The 25038-nt window shown below is 51.9% G+C and overlaps 13 protein-coding genes across 17 annotated transcripts; 6 read left to right on the top strand and 7 right to left on the bottom strand.

Moving 5' to 3' along the window:
• Window positions 1–5: 5 nt before the first annotated feature.
• PPTG_16923 (hypothetical protein) lies at window positions 6–1771 on the top strand (the record flags this gene model as incomplete). The annotated part of the gene is made up of 2 exons (XM_008914669.1): window positions 6–682; window positions 848–1771. 2 exons carry the CDS (start codon window positions 6–8, stop codon window positions 1566–1568), a joined length of 1398 nt encoding a protein of 465 aa, XP_008912917.1. The 3' UTR covers window positions 1569–1771.
• Window positions 1524–4632, bottom strand: PPTG_16924 (hypothetical protein). Its single transcript, XM_008914670.1, has one exon. The coding sequence runs from the start codon at window positions 4351–4353 to the stop codon at window positions 1708–1710; it is 2646 nt and encodes an 881-aa protein (XP_008912918.1). The 5' UTR covers window positions 4354–4632; the 3' UTR covers window positions 1524–1707.
• A 432-nt stretch (window positions 4633–5064) lies between these two features.
• Window positions 5065–8246, top strand: PPTG_16925 (hypothetical protein). The gene has a single exon (XM_008914671.1). The coding sequence runs from the start codon at window positions 5887–5889 to the stop codon at window positions 8119–8121; it is 2235 nt and encodes a 744-aa protein (XP_008912919.1). The 5' UTR covers window positions 5065–5886; the 3' UTR covers window positions 8122–8246.
• PPTG_16926 lies at window positions 7338–9985 on the bottom strand. Of its 2 annotated transcripts, XM_008914672.1 has the most exons (3): window positions 9723–9985; window positions 9315–9645; window positions 7338–9249 (listed from the first exon to the last, which is right to left on the bottom strand). In XM_008914672.1, exons 1-3 carry the CDS (start codon window positions 9953–9955, stop codon window positions 8161–8163), a joined length of 1653 nt encoding a protein of 550 aa, XP_008912920.1. In that variant the 5' UTR covers window positions 9956–9985; the 3' UTR covers window positions 7338–8160. The 2 variants fall into 2 exon arrangements, with proteins under 2 accessions (XP_008912920.1, XP_008912921.1); XM_008914673.1 differs by having other exon boundaries at window positions 9315–9985.
• Window positions 9986–10140: 155 nt separating this feature from the next.
• PPTG_16927 (hypothetical protein) lies at window positions 10141–12467 on the bottom strand. The gene is made up of 2 exons (XM_008914674.1): window positions 12084–12467; window positions 10141–11968 (listed from the first exon to the last, which is right to left on the bottom strand). The coding sequence occupies exons 1-2, from the start codon at window positions 12172–12174 to the stop codon at window positions 11097–11099; spliced, it is 963 nt and encodes a 320-aa protein (XP_008912922.1). The 5' UTR covers window positions 12175–12467; the 3' UTR covers window positions 10141–11096.
• PPTG_24014 (hypothetical protein) lies at window positions 10394–10833 on the top strand (the record flags this gene model as incomplete). The annotated part of the gene is made up of 2 exons (XM_008914675.1): window positions 10394–10573; window positions 10711–10833. 2 exons carry the CDS (start codon window positions 10394–10396, stop codon window positions 10831–10833), a joined length of 303 nt encoding a protein of 100 aa, XP_008912923.1.
• PPTG_16928 (hypothetical protein) lies at window positions 10919–16041 on the top strand. 4 transcript variants are annotated; one of them, XM_008914678.1, is made up of 5 exons: window positions 10919–12591; window positions 12651–12757; window positions 12815–13708; window positions 13768–13933; window positions 14005–16041. In XM_008914678.1, the coding sequence occupies exons 2-5, from the start codon at window positions 12747–12749 to the stop codon at window positions 14398–14400; spliced, it is 1467 nt and encodes a 488-aa protein (XP_008912926.1). In that variant the 5' UTR covers window positions 10919–12591; window positions 12651–12746; the 3' UTR covers window positions 14401–16041. The 4 variants fall into 4 exon arrangements, with proteins under 4 accessions (XP_008912926.1, XP_008912924.1, XP_008912925.1 ...); XM_008914676.1 differs by having other exon boundaries at window positions 12829–13708; XM_008914677.1 differs by having other exon boundaries at window positions 10919–12757.
• PPTG_16929 (hypothetical protein) lies at window positions 14493–15503 on the bottom strand (the record flags this gene model as incomplete). Its single annotated transcript, XM_008914680.1, has 1 exon — window positions 14493–15503. The coding sequence occupies one exon, from the start codon at window positions 15501–15503 to the stop codon at window positions 14493–14495; it is 1011 nt and encodes a 336-aa protein (XP_008912928.1).
• Window positions 16042–16228: 187 nt separating the features above from the next.
• Window positions 16229–18144, bottom strand: PPTG_16930 (hypothetical protein; the record flags this gene model as incomplete). Its single annotated transcript, XM_008914681.1, has 4 exons — window positions 16229–16484; window positions 16576–16659; window positions 16731–17056; window positions 17134–18144. 4 exons carry the CDS (start codon window positions 18142–18144, stop codon window positions 16229–16231), a joined length of 1677 nt encoding a protein of 558 aa, XP_008912929.1.
• A 229-nt stretch (window positions 18145–18373) lies between these two features.
• PPTG_16931 (hypothetical protein) lies at window positions 18374–21370 on the top strand. Its single transcript, XM_008914682.1, has 4 exons — window positions 18374–20024; window positions 20097–20167; window positions 20231–20345; window positions 20452–21370. Exons 1-4 carry the CDS (start codon window positions 18402–18404, stop codon window positions 20800–20802), a joined length of 2160 nt encoding a protein of 719 aa, XP_008912930.1. The 5' UTR covers window positions 18374–18401; the 3' UTR covers window positions 20803–21370.
• Window positions 21371–21389: 19 nt separating this feature from the next.
• Window positions 21390–22554, top strand: PPTG_16932 (hypothetical protein). The gene has a single exon (XM_008914683.1). The coding sequence runs from the start codon at window positions 21677–21679 to the stop codon at window positions 22469–22471; it is 795 nt and encodes a 264-aa protein (XP_008912931.1). The 5' UTR covers window positions 21390–21676; the 3' UTR covers window positions 22472–22554.
• A 174-nt stretch (window positions 22555–22728) lies between these two features.
• On the bottom strand, window positions 22729–23399 carry PPTG_16933 (hypothetical protein; the record flags this gene model as incomplete). Its single annotated transcript, XM_008914684.1, has 1 exon — window positions 22729–23399. The coding sequence occupies exon 1, from the start codon at window positions 23365–23367 to the stop codon at window positions 22729–22731; it is 639 nt and encodes a 212-aa protein (XP_008912932.1). The 5' UTR covers window positions 23368–23399.
• A 697-nt stretch (window positions 23400–24096) lies between these two features.
• Window positions 24097–24984, bottom strand: PPTG_16934 (hypothetical protein; the record flags this gene model as incomplete). Its single annotated transcript, XM_008914685.1, has 2 exons — window positions 24097–24678; window positions 24749–24984. 2 exons carry the CDS (start codon window positions 24982–24984, stop codon window positions 24234–24236), a joined length of 681 nt encoding a protein of 226 aa, XP_008912933.1. The 3' UTR covers window positions 24097–24233.
• Between the last annotated feature and the right edge of the window lie 54 nt (window positions 24985–25038).

The raw sequence follows: 25038 nt of genomic DNA on the forward strand, positions 1-25038 counted from the left end.
CCACGATGACCATCAAGCTGTACGCCAACCTCATCAGCCAGCCCAGCCGTGCGGCCGAGTGGATCTTGCGTCTCAAGAAACTTGACCACGAGTTCGTGGCCGCGGACTTTGGCTCGGCCATTTTCAAGTCGCCCGAGTTCTTGAAACTCAACCCGAATGGCCTCATCCCGGTGTTGCAAGACGGCGACTTCTCCATCTTCGAGGGCAGCGCCATCATGCAGTACCTGGCCGAGAAGAACGGCTGGACGGACCTGTACCCGGCCGACGTGCAGGCCCACGCCAAGGTGAACCAGTATCTGCACTGGCACCACACGAACGCGCGCCACATCACGCCCAAGGTGCTCGTGCCGCTCATGCACACCAAGCAGAACGTGGCCACCCCGGAGGAGGCCATTCTCGTGAAGGACACGCCCGCTCTGCTCACGAAGCTGTCCGAGCTTATGGAGAAGTTCTTGGTTAAGGACTTTGTGGCCGAGACGGACCAGCCCACGATCGCAGACATCGCCGCCTACTGCGAGTTCGTGCAGGTGGAACTCATGGGCATCTACGACTTCTCCAAGTACCCCAAGCTCGCGGCCTGGCTTAAACGCATGAAGTCGGTTCCTCACCACGACGAGATCCACGCGCCCCTGGACCAGTTCCTCACCAGTCAGGAGCTCAAGACCAAGGCCGCTGCCAACGCGTAAGATCAAAAAGATACGCTTCGGTATCCCTCTGAAAAGTAATACATCTCATGTTCGATGTTTCTGATATTTGCGTTGTCACAAGTTAACGGCGGGGAAAAAATCTCTGAAAACTAATGTGGAAATCTTTGGGATGTGACAATTTGCTTTGACTGCGGTCAGAGTGACACTGTGAATTGCAAGATGACGTTGAAGCTGTACGCGAATCTGGTGAGCCAGCCCAGTCGTGCGGTGGAGTGGGTCATGCGGCTGAAGAATCTGGAGCACGAGCTGGTGCTGACTGAGTTTGGGAGTCGCACGTTCACGTCCGCTGAGTTCTTGGCGTTGAACCCGAACGGATTGATCCCAGTGCTGCAAGATGGAGACTTTGCGCTGTTCGAGAGCAGCGCTATACTGGTCTACTTGGCCGAGAAATTCGGCTGGACGGATCTCTATCCGGCCGACGTGCAGGCCCACGCAAAGGTGAATGAATATCTGCACTGGCACCACACGAACGCGCGTCTGATCACCATGAAGGTGCTGGTCCCGTTGAAGCGTGTCAAGCAGAACAAGCAGCTTCCGGACGACGTCGTGCTGGTGAAAGAAGCGCCGACGCTCATTGCGAAGCTGCTCAAGCTGATGGAAAAGTTCCTGGTCAAGGATTTTATCGCCGAGACGGATACTCCGACACTTGCGGACTTTGTCGCGTACTGCGAGTTCGTGCAGATCGAACTCATGGGCATCTTCCAGTTGTCGGAATACCCGAAATTCTCGGCCTGGATGCAGCGCATGAAGAGGACGCCAATGCACGATGAAATGCACGCCACGCTGAACGAGTTTCTGGCTAATCTCGGCCTGAAAACCAAGGCAAAGGCCAAGGAGGAGGAGGGTCAAGAGAATCCGTAATTAGGAACAGGAAGGCTTGGGTTCGGATTGACGCTATTGATTATTAACAAGCTTCAGGATTCTAATCCGAAGAATGCTAGTTTACTACGCTACCTTTCTAACCCGCTTCCGACGACGGATAGAACGGATAGACTCTTACTTATATTTCCACCTCGGAGTGGAGTTTCTCGTAGAGTTCTTCTAGCTCACGAGCAATCTCCTTTTTCTCGTTGGGGTCGGATTCGGGCTGCGCCTCAAGCTCGTGTTGCTTGTTGGTCAGCTCTAGAATCCGCTGATACAGCTTCACGACGGTCGTCTTGGAAACGTCCGCCCGGTCCTTGGCGGCCGACGCGCCGGCCTTGCCGGGATTAGCGGCGTCACTGTCGCCCATAGCGCTGTGATCCTGGCCACTCGAGTCTAAACTCAAACACATACTCTCCTCCGTAGGACGCAGATCTTCAGGCCGCAACAACGAGCCGAAGTTCATTGACAACCCGTTGATAGAATCGTCACGGCCGGCTGAATAGTCCAGACGGTCCTCGTCGTCCGCCACGCTAACGGTTTGTCCCGAGTTCGTAGGGAACGCAGGCGGTTTGGATGGCGGAGACTCGCCCGTCGGAGCCCCGTGACCTTGCGAGTGTGCGCTGTTGTGTGGACTACGGAAGAACGCGGGGAGTTCGGGACCACGGCGCTTTGTTGAGCCTTCAGAACTGCCTGTTCGTCGACGACGGGGCTTGGACGGCACGATCTCGGCCGCTTCCAGTTCCAGATCAAACGGGACCTGGTTCCGGAACATGGCCTCTTGTTGTTCCCATTGCGCTACCTGAAGCTGCTCCAGTCGCGTCAGCGGACGGTCAGACGATAAGGACGGAGGAGCAGGACGCTCCGGTTCCGGTTCCGGGTCGCGCACAGGCTTCTTACGCCTTGTCCGCTCTTCCTGTACAACCCGTCGCGCGGCGTTGCGTTCGTTCTTGGTCACGGGGCCTGGTTTCCCCATCTGCTTGGTGTGTTGAGCCAACAAGCTGGATGTTAGGAAGGACGGCGCGCCGGAACTAGCGCCACTCGACTGGCTGTACTGACTGAACTCGCTGCTGCTCAAAGACATGGACTCCAGTTCCTCTCGGTAGTTGTCCGGCTCCTCAACATGCTGCTGCTGGCGCCGTCGCATCAACGCTTCCTGTTGTTGTTGCTGACGTTGTAGTAGACGTTGCTTGTTCTGATGTTGCTGCAGCGCGCGCTGTTGACGCTGCAATGCTCGTCGCTGCTCCTCATCGCGGTACTGCGGAGGCGACACGCCGTACGTCTTGTGGTCGTACATGTCCGGGTTTCTAGGGTCATACTTCCTGCTGTCGTCGCGCCTTCTACTCGATGGGGGATAGTCGTCGTACTCGGCCGAGTCGTTCGTATAGCGATCCGAATCCAGACTCACATTGCCATATTCGCCCGGCATCTCCATCGTACGCGGGTACTCCGGATCCGGATCCTGGAAACTATCATTCTGGCTATCGTAGCTGTTGCTGTACGGCCCTCGTCGGCCCGAATGGTGTCGACGGCCACGGCCCTGACTGTCGTATTCATCGCTGTCACGACTAGGCAGGCCGCGCCGGCGCGACGTGGGAGACGACCCCGAGTCGCTCCGGTTGTAGCGCTCATACTGATAACCTGGCGCTCGCACGCTCATCAACGGCGGCTCATCGTCGTGCGCACTGTTGGTCTCTGAGTACTGTTCACTGGGCGGCAAGTCCTCGAATACGGACGGGTCTGTGTTCTGTGCGCACTTGGAGCACACGCGCACCTTCCTAACGCCCTGACCGGGGATCGAAACCTCCCATTCTGTACTACACGCAGACGCACACACGACTTCGCCGCACTTACGGCAACGCGCCTTACGTGTAATAAGCCCGAATTTTGCGGAACAGAGGTTGCAACGTGTACGTTGGCTCTTTGGCACAAGCTCTAAGTCGCCAAGGAACCGCTGAGCGCCAAGTCGTCGACGCGTGATCATTTTCTGCAGATCAGCGATGCTGGTCAGTCTCTTCTTCTGGATAGTCATAAACAGCGGCGTCGGCACCTTCATGCTGCCTTTCATGTTGACCTGTGCGCTGTAGATGACATCCAGGAAGCCTGGGCGCTCGCTCTCGACGAACACGTGGCCCGTGTGGTAGAAACTGCCTCGTACGAGGCCGTAGTCGCTCAGCTCCGGACAGCACGGCAGCTTGATGGAGTGGTAAGAACGTACCCAGCCGCGACGGCCACTGACGTCCATGAACGTGCTCTGACACTCGACCGTGAGGAAGTCGCGGTTCTTTAAGAGCTTCGACGGCATTTCCGACGCGAACCACTTGACCGTCACCTGGTTGGCGTTCAGCATCTTGCTGGAGCCGCTGCGTTGGCCGCGCGTGTTGTGTTTGGGGTCGTTCAGTAGCGACGGGTCCTCTATCACGTAGAGTAGCTGGGCGTCCAGCACATCGACGTTACATTCGACAAACTCGGCGACTTTGGCGTCCGTCGACAGGTCGAAGAAGTCGGCCACCTCGTCCAGTGTGGACTGGATGGTGGTCGCGCCACAGCCGTACGAGATCGACTCGCCCACCACCGTCTCCGGGTATCGGGCCTCGCCCTTATACATCTGCACTCCACGGTGCATTCCGGCCTCCTCCCAACGCACGGGTCCTTCATTGTTGCGCGTGGCGTCGACCAGCGCTTTGGCCGATTCCTTGGCTTTACCCACGAGATACTGTTCCTCTCGCTCTGTGAGCTCCGGGCGCTTAAAGAAGCGCGGCGGCAGCGGCAGCGTCTTGGTCATGAGACTGCGATTGGAATATGCGGCGCGACGGCAGCCGCGGGGGAAATGCGGGCTTGGGGAGTGGACTAGGAATGGACGACCTGTTCGCAGACTTCTACCCGCGGACGTGTGTCGTCGCGATGCTCAAGAGAAGAGCCGATAACTGCAGCTGGCTAAGCTTCCTGGCCGCGATGTACAGTGCTGGATCAGCAGCAAACGTCAGAGTCGCTGTCCGGAGACTCTGATCGAGGATGACGACGGATGAACCTGAGTCAGGTTACCTGACTTATACCTGCACTGAATTCTATATCCATTATCGACGTATGGGAATGACTAAGTAACAGCATTTTGATTTACGAACGTAGTGGTTCACCTCACGATAACAAAACACTAGTGAGGTTATGCGAACGGGGCTGTCGAGCATGAGCACTATCCAAGCTCAGTAACGTGTAGAACGGAGGTTTTCATTAGTTTTGCTTACAAATTTCAAGTAAAAAGTCGAGTATATATTCGCGATTCATGAGTTTCCTGGACCCCGATTTTCGCGCCGATAAGATGAAGTGTAGAGGATGGCTCGAGCTCCATGGATCCTCCGTTTCAATGGCAAATTTTCGCGGTCTGGCATCCATTCAAAGGATGACCAAGAAGAAGTTGAAGGGACGATGCCACGAGAGACTCGGAATTTCCTAGGATACCCTTTTTGAACAATGGAATTGCCAATTCTAATTGAGACCTAGACAGTGGATTCGAGTTGTCCATCGAGTGCCTGGAAGTGCGCCGTCGGACCACGTTGGTAGAGAACGACATACCCAGCTGGCGCTTCGGTGGCGTTTGCACCACTACGTCAGCCTTGACTTGCATCCGCGTTCGCGGAATCGCATGGCGCGAAATGGAGCGATCCCCGCCTCAATCTGTCGCTGTGCTGGACCAGTTGGCGACGCGCAGTCGAAAACTGGCCGAGTTCTGCAGCAGCAGAAGGGCGTGTCGGTCGATCTGAAGATCTGGAAACAGGCCAAGTCTTCTGCGCGCAAATCCTCTCGCACCCGAAGCTCAGATTCTAAATTTGAGGCTTGAGCGGCATCGCCGTACAATTAATTGCCACGCCCACAGCGAGCAACTTGTTCAGCAAATGTCAACGATGCAGGCAGTCACGACTGCGTGAGTGACTCCTCACAGCCGTTGTATCTGCGCACGAATCGCGTATAGCGCCGCGCTGCTTTACGCTTTCGTTCAAGCCACTTTACATGTAGCAAACAAAAGACCTGCACGAGGCGGCGACCTGAACAGGTTACCTAACGTCTTCGCTGCGAGAGACTGCGCTACAGCTTACGAACAAGAAGCAAGCAAGAGCTTGCTTGTTGCAGTTGCACTTCGCCTGGCGCTTGCAAGCTGCTTGGATGCCCTTGCCAAGGCCATAAAAGCAAGCTCCTTGCATGGCAAAAGTATCCGCGTTTCGCCATGGTTCCGTTTCGCAAATACTAGTAGACGGCGGCGGTTATCAACCCCGCGTCTCCGCGACGGCCACTCCAGTGATCACATCTTACTACGCCAACCATGGCAACGAAGTCGTCGAAGAACGATGAGTGTGTCCGCGTGATGGTCCGCATCCGGCCCATGAGCGGCAAGGAGGTGCAAGACGGACGGCAGGAGGTCACGACGGCCAACTTTGATCGCGCCGAGGTGTCCATCCTGAACCCCGTGGCCGCGTCTTCCGAGCCTCCGAAGTCGTTCACTTTCGACGCTGCATTCGGGGCAAAGTCCACACAGCAGCAAGTGTACGACACGGCCGCAACGGAGATCGTCGAGGCCGTCATGGAAGGCTACAACGGCACCATCTTCGCGTACGGCCAGACCGGCGCCGGCAAGTCCCACACTATGGAGGGATACGGAGACCAACCAGGTATCATCCCCAACTCGTTCAAGCACGTGTTCGACAAGGTAGCCATCTCGAAAAACAAGCGCATTCTCGTGCGTGCTTCGTATCTAGAAATCTACAACGAAGAGATCCGCGATCTCTTGTCAAAAGACCCTAAAAATGCTCTAGATCTCAAGGAAAATGCAGATTCTGGCGTGTACGTCAAAGGGTTAACCGCTCAAGTTGTCAAAGACGCAGCGGAGATCGACCACGTTATGCAAACCGGCAAGAAGAACCGCAGTGTCGGTGCTACTCTCATGAACCAGACGTCGTCTCGGTCGCACTCTATCTTCACGATTGTAGTCGAGTGTTTGAGTGAAGGCTCAGCCGACGGCAAGGACCACGTATGTGTCGGCAAGCTCAACTTGGTCGATTTAGCTGGTAGTGAGCGTCAGTCCAAGACGGGCGCGACGGGAGACCGTCTCCAAGAAGCCAACAAGATCAACTTGTCTCTCTCCGCTCTGGGTAATGTCATCTCAGCTCTAGTCGATGGCAAGTCCAAGCACATTCCGTACCGTGATTCTAAACTGACACGACTGCTTCAAGACTCTTTGGGTGGTAATACAAAGACTGTCATGATTGCTAACTGTGGTCCAGCCGACTACAACTATGAGGAGACATTGACTACTTTACGTTATGCGAGTCGTGCTAAGAACATAAAAAACAAACCAAAAATCAACGAAGATCCGAAAGACGCGATGATCCGAGAATTTCAGGAAGAGATCGAAGCTTTGAAAGCCAAGTTGGTGGCTATTGAGAAGCAAGCGAGTGAAGGGGTCAGCTTAGACGGTGTCAGTACAAGTGGCTCTGTTAATTCTCCAGTGGAGATTGTGGAAGTCGAGAAGATTGTAGAGAAGATTGTTATTGAAAAAGGTATCAGTATTGAAGAAGCTCAAGCTATCGCTGAAAAAGCTCAACGTGAAAAAGAAGAAATGTTACAGAAAACTCGTGACGACTTGGCGTTGGCAGCAAAGGATAAGGCACAAGCAGAGTTGAATAAACGCGAACTGGAACTCAAATTGGAGCGAGAACGGCAACAGGCTGAAGAATTGGCATTGCAACAAAAAGTGTTGCTAGATCGACTAGCTGCTACCCAAGCCAAGGTGCTTGTCGGCGGTGAAATGATGACGAAAGCTGCGCAACAAGAAGACGAGCTTCGCCGTACTAAACTCGAGTTGGAAGAACGCAAACGCCAAGAATTGCAACTCGCCCGTGAATTAGCTGAACAAGAAGAGAGTAATCTCATGCGAGAAGAGAAGTATCAGTCCTTACAAGAAGAAGCTGAAGCGAAAGCCCGGAAACTCAAGAAAGTCTACACTAAAGTAAAAGAAGTGCTAGGAGATATCAAGGCCATGGAGAAGGCTCATAGCCGAGAGCGTGAGGATCTTCTGGACACGATTCGACAGCTCACAGCGCAGTTAAAGCTGAAATCTCTGGTACTGGACTACTTTATGCCACCCGAAGCTGTTGCCATGCTGGAAGCCCGTGCACGTTGGGATGACGAAGAGGACGACTTCACTCTGGATAGACTCGAACTCGCTGGTAACACCCTGCGTCCTCGACAGCGTCCACCCTCTGCTAGCAGTGTCCGTCGCCCTGAAACCTCGTCGGATAAGAGTCGAACGGGGAGGAAGTTCGTCATGGCCCAGAATGACGACGAAGACGACGAAATCGCCCGTGCCGAAGAGCTCGAACTTGCTCGCAATCCCTTTTTCATGTACGTGGATGACAACGATGGAGACGGCTACGCTCCTGCTGCGTCTCGTAAGAAACAATCTGCATCCAGTGGCAGACCGAAGACAGCCAAGAAATCCTCGAAAAGCGCATCCAAACGTCCTGAAACAGCGTCGAGGCGAAGAAGCGAAAAGAAGTAAAAGAAGCAAAGAGGGTTATTAACCGTCTTTGGTTTAAGTTTACTGCATAATAAAAAGAGGACCGATGACTTCGTTCTCACAGCGTACAGCGATGAGAAGGATGTGCATGAGCCAGAATTCCAGACTGCGTTGTGTCAATAAACTAGACACGAAGCCGCCGAAGTAGTTGCGGCAATGTTGTCCGCGGTCACCTACAGCTTCGTACAACCCCCAGCTGAAGACGTCGCTCCAGATTTCTTTCTTCTTGGTTGAAAAATCTGAAATTTCTGTCTGTTGCTTTGAGATTCCACGCGTGACTGGGTCTACTGAACGAAAAAGCACCATAAAGCTGCCGTTATCGTCGATTTGAACACGTGAAGCCAGTATAAGTGCCTTGAGCACCAGATCGGTGCCTTGTGGTTCAATAGTGCGGTAGAACAACACGTTCTCGTCATTCACGCGTTGCACCAGGTGGAAGTTTATTGCCACATCGGAGGCGTAGATGCGGTTCACTCCGTGCTCAGAAGACACTAAATCCCACATGCGACTGGAAATCTCATCGGCTGTGTAGTTTTCGAACGTCTTCTCGAGGAAGAAGCGCATCGTGTTGCCGTCCACCTGGCGTCTGTCACGCCAGCCAAACACACTGGCACCTGTGCTCTCGTAGTGCTGCTTGTCGGCGAATGCTCGAACATCGGTGTAGGCCTCACGAACGATGGTAATGCACTCGTCCTCCGTGATCGGCGTAAAGTCCAGTACAGGCTTGGATTTCGTCTCTTGAGTAGATTTTTCAACATTTGAGGTCGGTTTTGCAGCGCGACGTTCACCGTTAGACCACGGTGTTAAGCCCAGTGACACTCCTTTTGCACGTGCCTCCTTTTGATCTTGGAGCTCCTCGTTTAGTAAAATACCAATGCGTGTACGAGCTTTGGATTGCTCCATGGCCTCGGAGCGTAATTCCTCGTTTTCGTGGCGTAACTCGTCTTGTGTGATGGCTAGTTGTGTGTATCTTTCACGTAGCTGTTCACAGCGTTGTTCTTCGCCCTCGGGTTGGGAGATTGGCGACTGTATCTGTCGTCGAGAGATAATAGCTTCCCTGCACTTGGTTTCCAGTGTTTTCATCTCGTTTCGAAGCTCCACCAATGTGTCCTAGAATAAGTGAAAAGAAATGTTAGAAATTTTGGTTTGCAACACCATTGTAGTGAAAAACTTACAATTTTGCGGTAGTATGAGCGCTTGACCAACATTCTCTGTTTCACTCTTTTCTCCGACTCGGTGAGTGGCGTAAACCCATTGCGACTTCGCCTTCTCCTTGTTTTGGGTTTCTCTGAGCCAGAACCTTCGTCTTTCTCCGAGTTCGGAGTTGTTGTCTTGGTTTTCACTGCAATTTCAGCCTCAGGTTCCGGCAGGACACTTGGTCGCGTCTCCTCCTTAACGGAGACCGTAGGGAGGCCAGAAGGAATTGAGTCATGGCTGAGATCTCCAGTCTTATCGGTCAGTGCCTGGATAATGCCACTCATGGAGAGCTCCGGTCGGTGTTTGCGTCTGCATTGATAATTGTGGAGAAATGGGTTTAGAAACGCTTTAACACTAGCCTAAAAATTTGAGTGGCTGCAACGGACTTTTGAGTGAACAAGTCGAGCGACGCCATGTCCATCCGCTTCTCGGCATGTCGGCGGGTCGTGGCCGTGGGGCCGTTGAGTAGCTCAGCGATTTTCATGGCGATCGCACGGCCGTAGTTCGACGTATCGCCTATCCGGCAAAACCAGGAGTGTCGGTTGACACAGAGCAGAGTGAGCTCTTGATGTCTTACCGGAAAAACATGCCACGAATTGATTGCTCCGCTGACTACCATACAAATATGAAGTCAAACGTCTATCCCCTTCTGTTTTCTTTGTTGAATAACCAAAAACTGATGCACAAATTTGGCAAATCGAGGTGGTGCAACTCAAGCTGATGGGATTCCGAAATCGTTCCCGAGGCAAAAGTGTTGAGTCCCGCGTCGGTTCTGCAGTTGCCTTTTTCTCAACGCGGGAGATTGCTAGTGTCGGTAAATGTATTTGTAAACTTCGAGTTGTCCTAAACCAAAGTCGAGTGCAATGCAGTGCATACTCGTATAATAGTACATTGTGCACTGTGCACGAAGCAAATTTGTATCTTCAAGAGTACACAAGGAAAGTGATGACCGAGACCGGATGGCGAACTGGAAAAGCGCATCGATCGCCCTGCTTTTTGCGCTCCTGTACCAGACTCTGTGTATTACTTAATCGCAACAAGCGTCGTCATCAGCAGCATGCTTGCATGCAGCGGAGACTTTGACACCGGTACCGCCGATCGCCACCACGAGAGTGGAGTGAAAGTTGAGGTAAACGAGAACAACAAAGGACAAGTCTGGCACGAGATTACGCGAAAACGCACGTGCCGTCCTCTGAATGGTTCTCCTGGAGGTCCTCATCCACATATTGCTGACTCGGTACTTGAAGTGCTTTCAGTGTTGGGACAGCCTGGTGAGCTCGCAGATCGCCGTCCTCATCAGGCCAATTGGTTTGTCAAACCTGCAATACCATTGCCATCGGGTAACGAACCCTTGATTGGAAAAAGATACTTTAGTTTGCAAGTGAGACTGTCACGACTCGGCAGAGGGTCAGGACTTTGTCAGAGTCACTCTCTGGATTGTCGGATGGACTCGGTCAGCAAACTCCACGTGCCTTCCGTCGCCAGGATCGGGCATGAGCGAGTGCTTGGTGACCGCAGTAAAGGCCTTCCTGAGTCATAAAATCATGACTCATTGACGCCATGCAAAGTCAGACAAGTCGTTGCGAACGCAAAGGTATCCGCTTGCAATTCGGCAACGAAGTCTTCCGTACGCTTACTCACGTCGCTACATGCACTCAAAGCGCAGCTCACTGTGCACACGAGTTCATTTCTTGTGGAAAACTTTTGGGTCCTGTTTCCTACGCCTGCCATCAACGCATTTTGACCTATTTCAACCAGTCCTAGTAGCCGGTCTGCTTGGCCTTGCCTCCAGTGGCAGCAGCCGCGTACGGGTTCTCTCCCCCGGACGGGCCGTACGTGTACGCTGGGTGCGCATTAAGTGGCTGGCGCTGGCCTGCTTGTTGGCCAAAGTAGTTCCGCGGGTGCGGGTTGTACGGCTGTTGTCGCACTGGCATAGTGATCTCCTGGTAGCCGAAGCGGCGGTGACGCCGCGAGTGCATGATGTAGCACGACAGCGCCACCAGCATGATCTCCAGAGACACGATGACGAACACGAAGACCGCTACGAGCAGCGATTGGTCGTTAACCCACGAGATCATGCGCGTCTCGCAGGCACAGAGCATCGTGTGCTCCGTCATAGCGTTGCTCAAAGAGAAGCTGGGGCCTGCGCACTTGAGGAAGTTGCTGCCGCTCCGTAGCTGCTTGTGTCCGATGGGGCAGTTCTCCTCCACGAATGACGCAAACCAGCCGAACTCGGGGTTGGAACATGAAGCGATGAGCGGCCGGTCGCGTGTGCCTGTGAGGTCGATGTCCACGTCGAAGCCGCAGCCGTAGTACACGTACTTGAACCTCTTGTTAATCCAGCGCAGCGTCTCCTGGTCTGCTGGGGCCAGTACGGACAGGTCGAAGTTGTGTTTGGCCACTTCGACTAGCGAACTGTGCACGTGCGTCAGGAAACCGGCAAGCGAGAGCTGCGCGACCACCGAGACCAGTACCAGGATGGCGTATGGGAACAAGAACACTTTGCTCTCCCATTGGGCGCCACAGCAACCCAGTAGCGCGATTAGGATGATCAGAGAGCCACACATGATGACGGAGGAAGCTACGCCACCGTCGGAGAACTCGGTGAGCGCTGGGAGTGACGCCATGTAGCCTATGAACAATGAACAATGATACGTTTAGTTAGTGATAAATGGTTGTACTGGGGTGAATATGTGGTTAAATACGCTGGGAATTGCATGAAAAATCGTAAAAGATAGCGGTCTAACCTCCGATGGACACGAGCACGGAGCCTAGCAGCAGGAACAGCACATTCGTGAACACGAGGATGCTGCGGGACAACGAGCGCCACGCGTGCATGGTTTATAGAGTTTTTCTTGGAGTTACGACACGGAACAAGTATGCGCAGATAGCGGAGAGTGTGGCGCAGCAGAGGGGAAGTGCGGTGGGCGATGACGAAGAGCGCAGACACACGGGACGAACCTCAATGGACCAAGACCACGCACTGATTTACTGTCGATTTTTTTTTTTCTTTCGCGGAGGGAGAGATGCTGGATCAGATGGACTCAGATTTTAAGTTGACTCAGATTTTGTGCTGTTTTGCTTCATTTTTGAGATGGGCGGCCGCATGACGACAAACTCAGCGACTCCTGTGAGGACCTGGGGCTCGCCGGACGAGAATCTGGTGCTCGTGGATGATGTCAAGGCGCTCAGACAAGCTGTGCACGACGAGATGGAGCTTATCGGCTGCGGCTTCCACCAGCACCGAGTCGTCACGTACGATATAGCAGCTATAGGTTTTATTGTTTTTAAAGGTTGACCTAAATTTGGAGCAGAATTCTAGGATTTGGAAACGTTGCAGATGCAGTGGAGATTCTAGCAATTGGATACATCCTGACGGTGTACGAAGACTCGGAAGGCGAAATGACATCATGGGAATCTAGTACGTGTTTGCTTGTAACTTTTTTTTTTTTAGGGTTTCTTGAAAACTAATGTTTAGCTCATTTGTTGTAGGTCTGCTGACGGCTGCTGTATTTGCTGGAATGTTGGGTGGTGGGTTGGTGGGTGGCGTGGCTGGAGATCTCTACGGTCGTAAACCGGTTCTGCTCGTAACATTGGCCATCAACGCCATCGCTGCCTTTTTGTCAGCTTTTTCGCCGAATGTCTACTGGCTTATCTTCTTCCGAGCCACGGCGGGCTTAGGAGTGGGTGGAGTGGTGTCGTCACTATTTGCATTATGTCTGGAGCATGTCCCCGTATCGGCGCGAGGACGATACGTCACTATTTTGTGCTCATTCTGGATGGTGGGCGCAGTATTGACGGCGGGTACGGCCTGGGTGATGCTAGGCAAGTACAGTAATGGCGATCGGATACTGGAGCTGTCATGGCGCTGGTTCGCCGGGGTGGTCGGACTACCGTCGTTCACGTGTTTTATGCTGGCGTTGTGGTATGTTCCTGAGAGTCCGCACTTTTTAGCAAGTAAAGGGGATGCACAAGGAGCCACAGCAGTGCTGCAGTATATTCACGGAATACATCGAAGTGGTCGACATATCCAGATTAAACTCTCCAATGGTGAAGAAAATATGGATGATAAAAGTGTGCAAATTGCGAGTAAAATGGAAGCTCAGACAGTGAACACGACAGCGGATAGTGACGACCATAACTCGCACACTGCCGTTTGCAGCCGTGAAAGTTTACGTGTTCTAGGACGGTTGTTCGAGCGACCGAATGCAGGACCTACTCTGTTGTTGATGCTGTGTGGATTTTCGCTGAGCTTTGGCTCGTACGGTTTGTCGACGTGGATCACCAAGCTGTTCAAGAGTGCTGGACTGGCAAACCCATTCGAGAATGCATTCCTGTTTGCCGGGGCAAACCTGCCGGGCAATGTTGTCAGGTGAGTAGAATTTGAAACATTCTTGATTGATTCCAGATGCTTACCCGTTTATTCTGCAGTTTGTATCTGATAGATATTATCGGTCATCAACGCCTATTGTCTGGAGCATTATTCACATCTGCCTTCTGTGCGCTACTGTTTGCCTTTAATGTGGAAGGCTCGAAGACGATCATCGTACTGGTCTCATATCTATTTAACGCGTCCACCACTGCAGCCTGGAATGGAGTACGTCGAAACTTTATTCTATCGTTTTTTTTTTATTTTACTTACCGTGATTTCTGCTATATTTCCATCAGTTCGGCGTACTTTCGACCGAAAACTTTCCCCAGGAGCTCCGAACTACTGGTATTTCGGTAGTGAACTGTTCGAATCGCGTAGCTGCTATCACATCACAGTTTGTGAATGGATTTCTCATGGGTCCTCCGCCTCATCTCGAGGCTTTACTGCTGGTCACGACCACTGTTATGTGTACGGGAGGAATTGCCTCGCGCTGGATTGCCCATGGTGGAGATGACGACATCGATGCTATCAGCAAGAGCGACAGTAGCGAGGATACCGAGGCAGACCCAGAAGGCTCGCCAAGCTTGTGTGGAGATGAAGGAGAACACGCTGGTCTGATTCGACATGATGTTCTCTTCAATGAGAAGAAAAATTCTCCTAGAAGAGACATCAAAGAGGTGAAAAGCAGTTAGTACCAACGCAACGTCCGGACTTGTCTGATTCACCAAAGACGAGTTAGCGAGCCATAACAACGATACCTATTATGTTCATTACGCAGATTGATCTAAGCTGCCAAAGTTGAGTTATTGTTTCTGCGACCGGGCAGATTTGCACGCAACACACGACGCCAGTCACGAGCTTCTTCAACAGTGCGAAATCGCACGTGAATCACTTGATTTTGCGGCGAGTCCAGTGAGATGATGAGTTCTAATGTTGGAGGAGCCATTGTGCTACCTGCAGAAGGCAAAACTAGTGATCCACTACGTCGACGTGCCTTGACGCCTTCGACGTACCCTCTCCAACGTGGAACCTCGTACGGTTTGTCGCTGTTGTAATACGACAGCATTGAGCCTTGCACAACGAAAAAGTAGCGGCGCCAAAGCCCCAGAAACGAAGTCTTTTTCTCGATCCAACCGCTCTTAACGATCGGGATGGACAGTCGATCAAACCGACAGAGTCCATCGGGGTCGAATGACGACATGCTCAGCGTTACCTCTTCACTCGATCCAGTAGACCACGACCGAGACTTTCGACGGGCTGGAGTCTTCAATGCGCGAAGCCAACGATTGCGTTCATGAGTGTCATGTGCACGAATGTCGATGACTTTGCCACAAGCACCGTAGACCTTGAATCCTACCCGGTTGGTTCGGTCGGTGTCGTCGATATGTGCCACTCGAATAACACCTCGAGGCTGACAGCCGTCACCGAAGTGGAAAAGGTTGCGCGATGCCCATGCCGACGCTACTGATGCTTGAGCTTGCTTCAGGAACACTTCAGCTGGGAAACTTGTGAAATACGAGAGCATGGTACCGTCCAGACAGAAATACCGGTGACGCCAACGTCCGAGCCGTGTACCGCGCATCCAAAGCCAACCGCAGAACTGGTCTTCTAGGGCCAAGTTGCCAGACTCAAGTGGAGGAAGATCTCGGGACGTCTCTACGTACGTCATGGTCGCCCAGCTTGGTGGCTGTTCCCTCGTGACTTGGCATCGCGGGAAGGAACTCTCGAGTTCGCGCTCGACCTCAGCCTCCGATGTAAAGGTAGATAGCGATCGCATAACACGTGTGCACGTCATTCTACGTTTTGCTAGAGGCCGAAGCGACTGCTTGCTCCTCGCTGCGCTGTTAGTTGTCCAAGCCGAGAGTTTCAAAAATGAGGTGCTACAGGCATGACTTGAGAAGAAGCGAGCAGCACATGCCCACTCAACGTACCTGGCGTGTTAGGCCCTCAAACTCCTGCAGCGACGCCGTCCCATTTCGCTGGGAGCCGCTGGAGACGTGTCGCCGTTTTCGACGAAAGCTTTCCTATAAATACTGATATCGTGCGTTCCTCGACATTGGATCAACGGGCAACTGGGAAAGATAAACGCGATGATGACAACGGTGCCGTCTTGTGGATGGATGTTTGATCCCACGAGTTTACCCTCCAAATATTTCGCTGTAAACGCAGCGAGGCTTCCGGAAGTAAAAATGAGACGATGTCCTGGAGCCTGCCCATGGCTTTCATCTTAACGAAGACCCCTGTTTTACTTTACAAAAGAGATTGAAATAGCAATTAGGATGCAGTGAGATTTCATACCACACCTTCTCAAAAAGTTTTGCTGTTCACTCTCGTCGTTAAGCTATTGTTTGAACGCCTGTTTTCATAACGTCATCGAGTGTTCCGATCGGGCAAGAATAGCATACAAAACCACCCCAACTTGTTTGAAAAACGACACGCAGATCACCTCTCAGCAACAGGCCGATAGAAATTTATACCCTCCATCCTGGTCAGTGTAAAAGAATTAGTAGTCAGGGTCGTCTAGCATGAATCAGTCGAACGAAGCGGAAACACTGTCACCACGCCATTGAGCTCCCGGGACGCGATTTGGCGCCGCTGCAGTGATAACTGAAGCGCAGTCAAGATACGCGGCTTGCCGTTGACGGAGTGGTGGCCTACGCCACAAATCAATAGACAGCGGCGAATACGATGCTCCTGGCAGTACTCGATCGCTTCGCGAGCTACCCAAAGAGCCTCCATCACAATCATGCCGTGCAGGTCGATCGGTCGCTGGTGTCTACGGCACAAAACAGAAAACAGAAAGCAAATTCCAGATGAAAGCCTGCAGACAAAGGTACGAGCCGTTGGAAAATACTCCAAAAACTCACTTGACGTGTTCTTCGTGCGCCAGGAAGAAATCATGCGCCCACTGCCGTTGAGCCTCTCGATGTTCGCGCCGGGCCTTGCTCAACCTGTAACACAAAGCAATAAAGGTGATTAAGCGTGACCTCGGAAACGATTGTGTGGTGGCGAAACCACTCACTCTCGAACACGGTCGCCTGCAAGAACGTGTTGACCGCGTCTGAACGATGCAAGGACATCGCAGTAGCGGTTGCTGAGTTTCTCCTTCGCTGCGTTGACCTTGTGTTTACTGGACACGAGAGTCCAGTTCTCAGAACGTCCGCTTCGGCGAGATTGGTGATTGTTCTTAGCAGCAAGCACCTCCTCCGCATCAGCCGCGGCTGCTGCCATCTCAACTTCCTCCGTCACAGTCGGCGGAGGCAAATGCTTCTCGACCAGCGGCAAGTTGTATATCTCACGCAGTGCTGCCTCTGTGGCATCTGAGCTGCATCCATTGAGGAAGAACGTCTGCACATATCAAACTACCACAATTAGACCCCCAAATCTTCAAAACCAAAACAGATAACTCCATAATGGACGCGTACGGTCTGAATGACACTAGTGTCAATGCTGGGCAGCAGTTTCTTAAGCCGTTCAAGCTTAAGCTGCGTCGTGATACCTGACTCCGCGCGGTCATGAGGTACAGCCTGGTGGTCCCACGCATTATACGCCGGCTTCGTCTTGCCTTTCGACGAATGTTTACGCGCCGGCAGCATGGGGTACGCTAATGGTGGAGGCGAAGGCTTCGGCGGTGGTCGTTGGTGTGGCGCCTGCTGCAGTTTCTGCTGTCTACGCTGCTGCCTTTTCAGCTTCTTTTGCTGCGTCTTGCTCGGGACTCCGAGGTCCGGGAACTGTCCAAGGGAATCTACCTTGGGTCCATTCACATACAACTCCCTCAGTTGTGCTGCCGCACGGGCGTCTGCGTTCACTACCGTAGCGTAGCTCTGTACATGGTTCAATGCGCGAAGGTTGTGAAGCGCTTCAGCGGCCTTGTCCACATCGTAATTGTGACTATCTAGAACGTCCTCCACCACCTCCACCTTGTAGTCCGGGTACATCTCTAGCAGATACTGTAGCGGATGCACATCTTCATCCCCACTTTCATCCTCACTATCTTCATCCAGACTGAGCAGCAATTGCTGCACGAAGACTCCATTCGTGGCTAGAAGGTCGTCTCGTTCGCTCTCGGGCAGCTGCTGTAGAGCGGCAACGAAGGAACTGTTCTCGTCTAGTCCCAGGCCACTACAGAGCTCGCTGAGTTGCAGCTTGGCGTGCTCTTGTTGACGTTGTTGTCGCTCTTGAAGTGTCTGTTGGTCCTGCTGACTCAGCGTCTTGATGGCCACGAGACTCAGCACTTCGTCCACTGCACGCGACACGTCTCCATCACACGATTCAAGAGCACGCTGCACTTCTTTTCTCGTCACTTTGGACGGCAATTGGAACCCTTCAGCGTCGAAAGTTGCAGTCATTTCGAGCACGAGGTCAATTTGGGCTGTTGTCTCGACGTCTTCGATCGATTCTGCATCGTACGTCGCCAAAGACAGCGATTTGAGCATATCAGACGAAAGAGGAGACAAAGAGGAAGAAGATACGGTGTCTTTCGACGTCTCGGACCCCAGCATCGTAGAGATATCACGCGGAGAAGAGCAACTTAGTCGACCGTCTCGACAAACACACGAATGCGGAACTGACGTGCAGAATGAACGTCATTTGAAATACATAACATCAAAATTATGTTCAGAACACTAAATTCACGTTTATCACACCAGTACCTCTTTCCGTCCATAATCCTCTCGCCATAGTCAGATTGAGTATGGGGGACCGCAACGAGAACGGTCGGGTCGTCATGATCGTGCGGGCCAATTCGCCGCGCCGCAACGACGGACCTGGCGGCAGTCCGGGCGGTAGTCCTGGCGACCCGTTGGCGTTGAACCTGGGGGCTATGGAGGCGGACTGGAGACAGCAGCAGTTCCAGCGTCAGCGCATGCAGCTGCTCAGTATGGCTATTTTCCTGTGCTTCCTCGTCCTCTTCTTCGACAACCGCGCGGGGGACGCGCGGAACGCCCGTCACAGTCGAGGAGTCACCGACGGCGCTGGTCATAACCGCTACTCGCTGCCTCAGAACGCCTTTAATGATACAGACAGGGTCCAGAAGGTGCACGAATTAGAAGCGCTGCTCCAGACGCAACCAGGCTACAGACACAATGAGCCACCACTTAACGTTACCGGTATCTACTCGGGCACGTGGGATTCGTTGCTGGCCGAGGAGTACGACGCCAATAAGCCCGTATACAAGGACATTATCCCGTACCTTAAGGTGGATCGAGAGATTCAATTACAGCAGTACACACAACCAGTGGAGAAAGGTCATACGTGGCTGTTTCTTAAGATGAAGACACCGGCATCCAAAGAGCTTATTAAGGAGGTGGCATATATTACGGGGCAATTGGTAATTTACGAGGAACAGGCGTCTCTAGCGGCTACAATTCTTCCAGTACAGGGCGTTTTCCTTCGGAAATTGGCTAAGTTGACGCTGTTTGGCAATAGTCCGGACTCGAGTGTGCAAATTCTGTATCGAAAAGAAAAAAGTGGCGAGAATACGACCGAAGTGGAGGAATTAACGGAAGCTCCGTCACAGGAGGAAGATGAAAAGGCCAATCTGGAGCGACTACCGAGACAACCGAGAGCAGAATTGATGAATCTCGGTGTGTTGGATGGCGTCCCGGCCGTGGACAATAGGGACGAGTATGCGGCGATTGATATCTCGCCGCCGAGATACTCGTACGTCTCGCGGTTCAGGAGTAGTGACTCGTTCAGTGACCAGTGTGTGAGTATTGTGGAGATGTCGCTGGTTAATGACACGAGCAAACCCACAAGAAAAGGAGGAGAAGATGATGAAGATGATGATGCAGCTACGGTATTGCAGAAGTCGATGCGTCACATGAAGCTGGAAGGCACGCTGGCTAGTGTGAACTGTGGACTGTATTTGAAGCTAGACACGACGTTTCAAGAGGAGAACTTGAATGTTTTCTTTGCGAAGGCTTCTCGTTACGCAGTGATCATGACGTTTATTGCTATGGCGGAGATCTACTTCTTGCTACGTCAGCTGCAGATTTCGAGCACACAGGCGACGGCAGCGAAGGTTTCGCTGTTGACTATTGGACAACAGGCTATTGTGGATTCGTACTTGTGCTTAGGCCACTTGACTGTGGGCATCGTGGCGCAGAACGTGTTTGCTGCGTTCGCGTCGGTCGCGTTCGTCAAGCTTATAATCTTCTCGGTGTTTGAGATGCGCTATCTGCTGATCATTTGGAAGGCGCGAAGACCGCAGGGATTCTCAGAAGGCTGGCTGACGTTGCGGCGTGAACTCACGACGCTCTACTCGCGGTTTTATCTGTCACTGCTGGCTGGACTCTGCATCTTCTATAATTTCTCGGTACGCCATCAAGTACTTTCGTTTATTTTATGGGTGGATAACCTGACACTCTTGTTTATATGCCTATTGTAGAATCACTTGCCCGTGCTGGTCTTTATTTGCTACTCGTTCTGGGTCCCACAAATTGTCCACAACGTTCACAGGTATGCTTCGTGATGTTATCCTGCTTTGGACGTCGATTGTATTAAACATCGTATGACTTGTAGGGAGGTGCGGAATCCATTTGACCTGGGATATCTGTACGGCATCAGCGCGTTGCGTTTGTTCCTGCCGCTGTATTTCTATGGCTGTCCGGATAACTTCCTCACAGCGTTCCCGATGGTAAGAACGCTTAATTTTGGGATCACTATTCGCCCTCTTCGAATGAATTCCATTCGTCTGTTCGCGATAATAATTGGTGACTAACGTGTTTTGGTGTGTATCACAGTACGAGAGCAAGATTAACCCGCACTTTTGCTATGTGCTGGCGGGGTGGATGGGACTGCAGGTGGGTATCCTGGCACTACAGCAGCGGTATGGTCCGAGATTCTTCGTGCCTGCGCGGTTCCTGCCCGTGAAGTATAACTACGAGCGACGCATCAACCTGCAGCAATTGGCACTGCTTAAAGACGGCGACAACTCGATCGACTGCGTGATCTGTATGGTGGAGTTGGATATCGAAGCCCGCGACTACATGATCGCACCGTGCGACCACATTTTCCACCGCGAGTGTCTGCAGGGCTGGATGGAGGTCAAGATGGAGTGTCCAACATGTCGACATGTCCTACCAGAGCCCTAGGCTGAGGTGAGCCCTCAACGACGTCTGTTTGTCCATCACTGAAAAGGAGGGCGGAACAAACAAACAGAACGACGAGGGCAAAAACACGGGGAGACGAGGAGGAGCCAAGCTTTTGACGGCAGTCACAATGCGCGACCAGCACAAAAGATGGGCCGAAGTGGCTCACTTTCTGCGCAACTTTTCATCTTAAACGTCATGCTGCTGCTCGTGCATTTGACATGAAGGGTAACGTTGCGCTGCCACCTCATTCTTTTCCGGTGAACATATCGATAGTGTAGGTTGGTTCGTCTTTCTTCAATACAGTCGCAAGAATATCTATGAAGACAGCAACGTCTTTCATCTTACATGCAGCAGTTGTGTCACGCATGACTGCGAGCTTGAAGCTTGAGCGTCCGAAGAGTGACATGCTCTCCGCGCTGCATTTGAGGCTGAGAGGCGATGTATGTTGGCTGTCCAACGACTAAGGTCGGCGCTGCTGTCCCACGCCGGTCAGCGCTCGCTGTGCGGCGGGGATACCCTCGTAAAGTCGAGCAGGCAGTGAGTCCATGTATACAGTTCACTTGACTTGACTTTTGTATGGAGTTCGGAAAACCAACTCATCATTTCGAGGGCGTAATCATCGTTTGGTCCGCCTTGTGGTGCCGGAGCGATCTTAGTTGCTCCGTCTGCACCCCAAGTCGAGGACAAGTCTGGCCGTGCTCATTCCTCTCACGACGACAGCCCCTCCCTCTGCTCCCACGTCCAGCCGGAAGACTGTGACCCGTGTCCACGTTTGGTGTTTGCGGTCATTCCGGCCATGTACAAGTAGTGCGTTGTTGGGCGTGTCCACCATGACGGAAGCGAAAGATGGCGGGCATCTGCTGCAGATCCCAACATGACTGAAGCCGCACTAGCGGGACCGACCGTCTCGCTCATGACTCGAAGAAGAGCGTCGGTACCAGCGAAACTGGCAGAAGCAGTTGCTTCAAGCTCGGACACGGCGTCGGCGTCCGAGGCAAAACAACGGAGAAAGAGCAGCGGGAGCACTGCGAACAGCGAGAATGTTAGCGAAAGTAGCAATGCAGCACATGGTGGCGAGGCAAAAGCAGGAGGCAGCACTCCAGCTATCCACCAGAATCATCCGGAGAGTTTATGCCGGTATCCGAACAAGCGCTGCTACAACAAGCGAGCGGTGAAGAATAACGGCGAGTTGCACAAGTTTTGCGATAAACACCGCGATTCTGCGAATCGATATCAGCGAAAATTGGAGCAGAAACTGAAGGAGAAGCGAATACAGTCACGAATGCGAGCGTTGCAGGCACAACAAGCACAAGCTCAAGCACAGGCACAAGCACACATTCAAACTCAGATTGTCCACGTGCAAGGTCACGAGGGTCACGGCCACAACTCGTTCAATATTGATCCTGCAGTCATGGGCAATTCGTTGGTAAGTCCATATCCTGGTATGGAAGTGTATGCAGCTCCAAATGTGCCAAGTGGAGCAACAGCACCAGCGAACAGCACAATGCTTCCACAAGTTCCGTTCTCAGGACACCCAGCAGTAGTAGTTCCCTTGTCGAGTGGAACTGAAGATTGGACACAAGGGGAAGACGAGTACGAGCCGTACCAGCATCCAGTTCAGCTGCAGAGCGAAGATATCGACTGTCTTGATTTACTGTCTGAGCAGTGAGGAAATAAAAGGAACCAACCAAGAAGTTAAATATGCCGGATTAGAGTAGTGTACGGAAATGGCGTGGAGTTTGAGGTGTTACGGTATAGAAATCAACGATGTCCGTTAGTGCGATGAATAATAGTGAATGTGGCCATGTAGTCAAATGTTATAGGGAAGAAATGTGGATAGATTGCCACTCAGTTTGAGCTAATTCCAGTAAATGAATACTTAAGGCCGAGCACGAGGTAAGTAATCACACTACGACTTGAGAATCTTTAAAGCTCTTTGCCACTGTTCGATCCGTACAGGCGCAAAAGAATGCCATCGATGTATTCCACCGACGCGCCAGCCAGTGCCAATTTCACAATGGTGTCATGGCGCTTTTTTAACTCATCCTTCTGAATTGCGCTCTTGACTACCGTGGCAGCTTGGACAGGAGTGACATCGGTAAAGCCGAGATCATCGCATAGCGATGAAGACAACACACCGTCGGTAGGTTCTTTCAACATCCATAGCATTGATGACGGATGATCAGTGAGATGACGTTTTCTTACACCCACAATCTCATCATTCAAGAGTCCCAGCAAATCTCCAGTTTTTTCAGATTTCAGGATGAAAGCGCGTTCATCGACCAGCTTTAGGCGAAACTTCTGAGACTTTTTATTGACTGCACAAGTGTCAAACTGGCAGGTCGGGTTTTCGTCGTGATCGTCTGCCACTGTCAGGTAGTGCTTGTTGTTCATCGACTGGATGGACACAGTCCCGTCATAATTGCGGACGAGCTGGACGCAAGCTCCAACCCCGCCTGCATTCTCCACAAGCCCAGCTTCGACGCCTTCCGTATTAACCAAAGTTTTGTCGGTATATGTATGCAGCATAACCGGCTTGCCAAAGATGAGGTCACCTGGACTCATGATAGTACTTGGAGACGCCTTGATTCCGAGCTTGAAAATTGAAAAGTAAACGAGATACTAGTACTCAAACGATCTCTTGGATCGAAAGGCATCAACTTGTTCGGAGCCATCACTCAACATATTCTTGAGAAATGTAACAAAGAAAAATCTTTGTGAGGTTCTCTTATGGTCCGGGTGGAGGCAACGCTCGAGAGTCACTAAGACTCACAGTTAAGTTGTACTGCGATATTAGAAAGGAGAAATGGCGCGCAAAGTGTGGTTCCAACTAGTAGATGCAACAACTCGGGGCGCGTACGCGGATACCGAGGAAGCATCAGTGCGACCTGATGGTGCCGATGATACTGAGGACCTTCGCAACAAGATCCATGCAGAGTATGGCCATACAAAACCGCCAGGAAGAAACCTCCTAGCCGATCTTGCACCAAAACAGCTGAAGATTTACGCAAGCATAGCGATAGACTATTTCCTGGGTCGTATACAGATCTGTTCGTGAGTTTGGTCGCGTCATTTTGACGACACAAACATCAGATCCGATCAGCAAGAGGTTGATCACAAAGTGTCCTGCAATCTAAACTTTGAGGTGGACGTGTTACCACTTTTGAATGTTTTATTATTACTTTGGGTTGTTTTATCATCATGTTTGAGTCGTTTATCATCGGTTTTAGATAGATTATCATTGATGTTATACTGAATATCACCGAATTTGGATACAGATACGTAGTATTAAAAGGGTACATGTATTTAAGCATGAGGGAGTCCCTAGTTCGTAGCGTCTAAAACGCTTACTACATCTAGCCCCTACCACAAAGTTGTTGCTGGTGAGATAACAACTTCTGGTTATCCGTCCGCACCTGCACTAAAGGTCTCTAAACAATAGCTGCTTGCACACTCTGGTCATCTCCGTTGGCAGTCGACTCATCGTCATCGCAATACTCACTGGGATCAAACGAGAAGTCCGGAAGCGCATCTTCGTCACTGTCAGCTACGTCGGCGACCTCACGCTCTACCACAGAATCAACATCGCTGCTGCCTTGCATCTCGTCTTCACTATCAGAATCAGAGGCTAAGTCTTCGTCCGTAAAAACAACTGGATTGGGAAGATCAATCGTCTCGACGCTTGCCCCGTCGGCACCGCTTGTGTTGGCTCGTCGTCGCCCTCTCTTTTTGTTTGCATTGGTTTTGTTGCCTCTGCTTCGTCGCCCTTGCGCCACGTTGGTCAACTTGGTAACGTAATCTTGAGATATTGTCCGGATCACGTTGACAAATGTGGCAATATTGGGATGAGGCGTCGGGAACGACCTATTTAGCTCCCTATTAAATCGTTCGAAGAGGATTGTTTGTTCTAGCGACGAGACCGTTGTCTAAACCATGAACATTCCACGATTCAATGTTGTACCGCTCCAGCCAAGTAGCGCGAAAGTATCCCCAGAACTGCTTCCACTTGATACGGGTGCAAACGATCCCGGTTGCAGCACACTTGGCTCGAATAGTGCGTTTAACCCACCGGATGCCATGTCGAGGAACCAAATTCGGATCAATCACTGTGAGCACGTCAAGCACGCCTTTTTCCATAGCAATGCGAGCCTCCGCATCAGGAATACTGTACGTTGTTTTCATTTGCCGTCGCACTGCCTGTTTAAAGTGAAACAGGCAGCCGATCACTTCAGCGTT

Source organism: Phytophthora parasitica (assembly GCF_000247585.1).
Source record: "Phytophthora parasitica INRA-310 unplaced genomic scaffold supercont2.62, whole genome shotgun sequence".
In the NCBI taxonomy this organism is placed as follows: domain Eukaryota; phylum Oomycota; class Peronosporomycetes; order Peronosporales; family Peronosporaceae; genus Phytophthora; species Phytophthora nicotianae.

Excerpts from the sequence above, each read along its gene's own strand:
- PPTG_16926 (XM_008914672.1), bottom strand. The coding sequence starts at position 9,955 with ATGGTAGTCAGCGGAGCAATCAATTCGTGGCATGTTTTTCCGGTAAGA. Across the intron at positions 9,646-9,722 it reads CTCGACTTGTTCACTCAAAA|ACGCAAACACCGACCGGAGC; the intron begins GTCCGTTGCAGC and ends TTATCAATGCAG. Across the intron at positions 9,250-9,314 it reads GCTCATACTACCGCAAAATT|GACACATTGGTGGAGCTTCG; the intron begins GTAAGTTTTTCA and ends CACTTATTCTAG.
- PPTG_16931 (XM_008914682.1), top strand. The coding sequence starts at position 18,402 with ATGGGGGACCGCAACGAGAACGGTCGGGTCGTCATGATCGTGCGGGCC. Across the intron at positions 20,168-20,230 it reads ATTGTCCACAACGTTCACAG|GGAGGTGCGGAATCCATTTG; the intron begins GTATGCTTCGTG and ends TATGACTTGTAG. Across the intron at positions 20,346-20,451 it reads TCCTCACAGCGTTCCCGATG|TACGAGAGCAAGATTAACCC; the intron begins GTAAGAACGCTT and ends TGTGTATCACAG.
- PPTG_16928 (XM_008914676.1), top strand. The coding sequence starts at position 12,431 with ATGGGCGGCCGCATGACGACAAACTCAGCGACTCCTGTGAGGACCTGG. Across the intron at positions 12,758-12,828 it reads AATGACATCATGGGAATCTA|GTCTGCTGACGGCTGCTGTA; the intron begins GTACGTGTTTGC and ends CATTTGTTGTAG. Across the intron at positions 13,934-14,004 it reads CCACTGCAGCCTGGAATGGA|TTCGGCGTACTTTCGACCGA; the intron begins GTACGTCGAAAC and ends TATTTCCATCAG.
- PPTG_16932 (XM_008914683.1), top strand. The coding sequence starts at position 21,677 with ATGACTGAAGCCGCACTAGCGGGACCGACCGTCTCGCTCATGACTCGA.
- PPTG_16927 (XM_008914674.1), bottom strand. The coding sequence starts at position 12,174 with ATGCACGCGTGGCGCTCGTTGTCCCGCAGCATCCTCGTGTTCACGAAT. Across the intron at positions 11,969-12,083 it reads CGTGCTCGTGTCCATCGGAG|GCTACATGGCGTCACTCCCA; the intron begins GTTAGACCGCTA and ends CATTGTTCATAG.
- PPTG_16924 (XM_008914670.1), bottom strand. The coding sequence starts at position 4,353 with ATGACCAAGACGCTGCCGCTGCCGCCGCGCTTCTTTAAGCGCCCGGAG.
- PPTG_16925 (XM_008914671.1), top strand. The coding sequence starts at position 5,887 with ATGGCAACGAAGTCGTCGAAGAACGATGAGTGTGTCCGCGTGATGGTC.